Below are 4644 nucleotides of genomic sequence, written 5' to 3' on the forward strand. Positions count from 1 at the left end.
TGCATGCGTACTTGTTTAAACTCTTACTTACTATTTGTGCAACATGCTTGATTGAATAACCTGTTTCTTTGATTTGTATTCGGTCTTTAATTGTAGGATTTCTTGTTTTAAATTCATTGCTCCTTAAGTTATGAGTTGCATATTTACTTTTGGGACTACGAGACAGTAACTCGGGATATCCCCTATTGCATATTTACTTTTGGGAATACGAGGCGGTACATCGTATCGCCCTTGTTATTTACTCTGAGTTGTTGTGTTGTTTCCTTCTGAAATTTCTCATTGTTAAATTCTCAGTCTTTCATTATGTTATAATATATCTTCTGCCTTCTTTCCTTTTTGTTCCAGTGGGGCCCTGACCTGACCTCGTCACTACTCTACTGAGGTTAGGTTTTGCACTTACTAATACCATTGTAATGTACCCATGCTATTCTTCTGCACATTTTTTGTGCAGATCCAGGTACCTCCTACCAGCCCCGCTATCAGTGAGAAGTGATTACGTGTAGATATTAAGGTATATTTGTTAGCATCCGTAGACCTCGGAGTCCCCCTCTACCTTTTTTTGTTGATCTCCCTTATCTTCATTAGACTCTGATGTATAAAGACATTTAGTATTTCTCTTAGAAGTTTGTGACTTATTTCTATTGGTTTTGGGAATTATAAACATTTTGAATTGCAGTTTTATTTATTCCAGATATTGAGATTTGAGTTTCAGCTTAATATTCAGTTAATTGGTATAATTGTTAGGCTTACCTAGTTTTAGAGACTAGGTGCCATTACGACATCCTACGAAAGAAAAATGGGGTCGTGACATGGTGCAGCTTCAGCTGACCGAGGACATGACCCGTGATAGGAATGTGTGGAGGTCGAAGATTAGGGTAGTAGGGTATGTGGTCTAGATTGTCCATACCGGTATTATTAGTACACACTCTTGCATTCTGTTGGTAATATGTTTCTTTGATTACCTGTCGTTTTCTTTCATTTTGATCATCTTATTATCGTGTTGTCTTTATGCTTCTTTTACATGGCTTTTTGGTATTATCCCTACTTGTCTATCTTTTAATTAATATGGTGCTTATATTTTTCTGAGTCGAGAGTCTATTGGAAACAACCTCTCTACTAGATATGTTATTGTTGTTGTTGTTATATATTTTATTTTTATAACCAAAAATAAAGAGGGCTTGAGCTCCATTACTTTTAGCCAAATAAATTTTTTAGCTAAGATAATGGAGCTCAAAGATGCAACAATGAATGTTTATCCCAATTGTATACCTTTTTCCCAGTAATATTCGTAAAAATAGTTTGGTAGGACTTTATTATTTTTAATCAAAATATTTTGTAGCTAAAATAATATTTCAATTGTGTATTTTTATATTTTATTTTTGTACGTGATGACAATTTGTTGTAATTGTGTAATTTTTTCGAGCCACATATATGAAATTTTTTTGAGTGGAACTCCACAGTATTTAGGAAATAAAAAAAGCCTAAATAATAAAAATTTAAACATATTTTTTAAAAATTTGGCCCTAAAACTAATTTAAAAAAATTTATGAATATAAGAAGATAATATTTAAATTTTATTAATATAAAATACCACATGAACAAAAAACTATCTATGGGATAGCAAGTGCATTACATCTTGGGCTGAGGTCATCCAAGGGGAAGAAATTTACCCTACTACCAAGTTGAAGGAGGTAATTAAAATAAAAATAGTTCAGGTAAACTCTAAATAAAAAATATCAAGTTCAAGGATCTCATATTATATATATATATATATATATATATATATATATATATATTCCTACTTATTAAAAGAGGGAACACAGGTACCTCTCCGTCAACGTGTGTGTTCCCTTGAATTTTCTAATTTGTCTGGGGTATTCTTGTAATTTCATTACTTTACAGCTCAACCTTATAGTTGCTGACTCTTTGTGTCGTCACCGAACACGTGGACTCCCAATTCCTCAAAGCTAAAAACTCATTCACCAGAACTTGTTACAAGTATCCACTTCCAAATTGAGCATCCATTGCCCCAAAATCCACCAACCCTCACTTGTTAATTCAACGAATTTAGAGAAGTTAGCCTTTTCGATTCACATCTACCACAAATAGCAGGTTTATTCCAACCACTCCAGTATTTCATTTTATTTATGCTTTCTTTTCTACTTTTTCTTCTTCTGCATAAAGATCAGATCTTTGGGGTTTTGGTTTGATTAGTAATCTTTTCTTCAATTTAGTCTTAAGATCCATTTCAGAACGCTGAAAACAAATTGAGGTTGGGTTTTGATTTGTTCTTTATTTTTGTTAATTTGTTTTGGATTTCTTATGTGAATTCTAAGTTGTCTTCATTTTTTTTTCCTGATATTCTACTTTCTTCAAATCTTTAAAAGATTGAACCCCAACGGGTTATTACATTTCTATTATTTACCAGTAGATAGGGATGGCAAATAAGGCGTGGCGGGGCGGGGCAGGGCAAAGCTTTAATGGAACAGGGCAGTGGAGCATCTAAATAGGGCGGGGCAGGGCAAAACTTCATTTTAAAAAAATTTAAATAGGGCAGGCCAGGTAGTAAGGCAACTTTTTCTGTTATCTCTAAAGTCTGGTTGTGTGCTCCAACTAGAATTTCAAGGCCAATATTTTGTTTCAGTAGTTCTTCAAAAGTTCCAGCTTGTGCAATTCTTCCATTTTGCATCACCCGCTGATATTAAGGAGTTAGATTCTGGAATTAAAAATTTGCAACTCAAAGTCTTGAATTTTGGTTAAAATTCTGTAAATCTTAAGAAGCATGAAGCACGTTATTTTGGAGATTGATAATTATTATTATGTCCTAGAAAACATGTTCTTCCAAATTCGCTCTATGCTACCATTATGATTTTTGTTAAAATATCCCGAGATGCTTACTTTATTTCTTAGTAGCATTCGTTATTTGGATTAGTAGGGACTTCAGAAAGAGTGAATGCATATCTCAAAACAACCAAGGGAAAGAAAAGGCAACATGGGGTAGGGCAGGGCGGGTCAATATTTTAACGGGCCAAAGTTTGACTTGCCCCGCCCTACCCTGCCCTGCCCTATTTACATTCCTACCAGTAGAATGAACAATAAATTTGTTACTGAGGGTCTGCTGACGCCTTTTTTGGTTTGAATGTTTTAAATACAGTTATCCTGCGGTACCAAGCTTGTGAAAAAAATGTATCCCGGCCAAAGAAACAAACGGCCATATGCAGAACATACAAACTCTGACAAAAATGTCAGAAGACGTGATATGTATAAGCAAATATCGCCTGATAAAAAAGAGGCAATGTTACTACAACGCCGCACCAAAAAACTTGAGCGGCAAAAATGGAATAATTCCATAAAATCAACAGTTGATCCAGATGAAAGAGTAATGTATCAATATCACCCTATGATTCGAAAACATAGTGCTCTTATCATAAGAGAGGCTTCTTCTGCCGAAGGTTAGACTGACTTATTGCATTTTATTTACGTTATGTTAGTGTAGCAGCAAACAAATAAATATTCATATTTTACTAAGTAATTATTTTATAAGCAGAGCAGGATATAACGTGTTTACTTAAATATATTAAATGTATGTAAATTTTGCTTCATATTTGTCGCAGTTGGAAGCAACTATGATGTTAATACTTCCTCAAGTTCTTTTGATAAAAGAAAAAATGTCACTCATGCGTTTTCTGTATTTGAAAGAGGTAAAGCTAGAACATCTATGAACAGCTTTGTTAGTACGCCACGGCTTAGGTGTACATCTAAATTGTGACAATTTGTGCCCCAGAATCAACATCGCGTACATCTAAGGGACAACATAATGTCTTCGCTACTGCCACAAGCAAGGTTAGTATTTCTTTTACGCTAGAGTATCACTATACATTAGTAGAATATTTTCCACCTTTTTACTTTTAACAACACTTATAATATACAGGTTGTACCTTGACCAAGTAATCTATAAGAAAAATAATGACAAAGATGCAGATTATGCACGATTAAAACCTCTTCCAAACTATAAATTTTGCAATGCAAAAAGGTTTCAATATGAACCTCCTGAATTTTGTTGTGGCAGCGGGTCAGTTAAGTTAGTTTCATATGAGTTGCCTAATGAATTATCAGATTTGTATAAAGGCAACACTAAAGAAGCTAAGCATTTTCGAACCTACATTAGAACATACAACAATATGTTTGCCTTTACGTCACTTGGTGTAACCAACGATAAAGATTTGGCGAGGAGATATCATAGTATATATACGTTTCAAGTTCAGGGATAAATGCATCATTTTATACCTGATTTACTTCTTTCAGATAAAAAGGAACAGTTCAGGGACAAATGTATCATTTTATACCTGATTTACTTCTTTCTGATAAAAAAGGAAAGAATATGCAGTTATACTTTTACGATAACGAAAATGAACTGGCTAATAGAATGGCTTGTTCAAGAAATATCAACGAATCAATTGTAAAGAAACTTATTCATGTGCTCTCAATTAATCCATATTCCATTTTTTAAAATCCTTGACAAACGTTCCGAAACTATCTGATTGTTATATCGCGCTTAAATGTGAACCAAAGTCAGACCAACATGTATATAATCTACCAACTACAACAGAGGTGGATGGAATATGGGTACATGATAATGTTGTC

At 33.9% G+C, this 4644-nt stretch overlaps 1 protein-coding gene across 1 annotated transcript; it reads left to right on the top strand.

Annotated features, from left to right (window-relative positions):
- The first annotated feature begins 2029 nt into the window (after positions 1 to 2029).
- LOC104224207 (uncharacterized) lies at positions 2030 to 3971 on the top strand. Its single transcript, XM_009775806.2, has 5 exons — positions 2030 to 2112; positions 3155 to 3452; positions 3615 to 3701; positions 3785 to 3843; positions 3932 to 3971. The coding sequence occupies exons 2-5, from the start codon at positions 3185 to 3187 to the stop codon at positions 3941 to 3943; spliced, it is 426 nt and encodes a 141-aa protein (XP_009774108.1). The 5' UTR covers positions 2030 to 2112; positions 3155 to 3184; the 3' UTR covers positions 3944 to 3971.
- The last annotated feature ends 673 nt before the right edge of the window (positions 3972 to 4644 follow it).

Source organism: Nicotiana sylvestris, chromosome 3 (assembly GCF_000393655.2).
Source record: "Nicotiana sylvestris chromosome 3, ASM39365v2, whole genome shotgun sequence".
Lineage (NCBI taxonomy): Eukaryota > Viridiplantae > Streptophyta > Magnoliopsida > Solanales > Solanaceae > Nicotiana > Nicotiana sylvestris.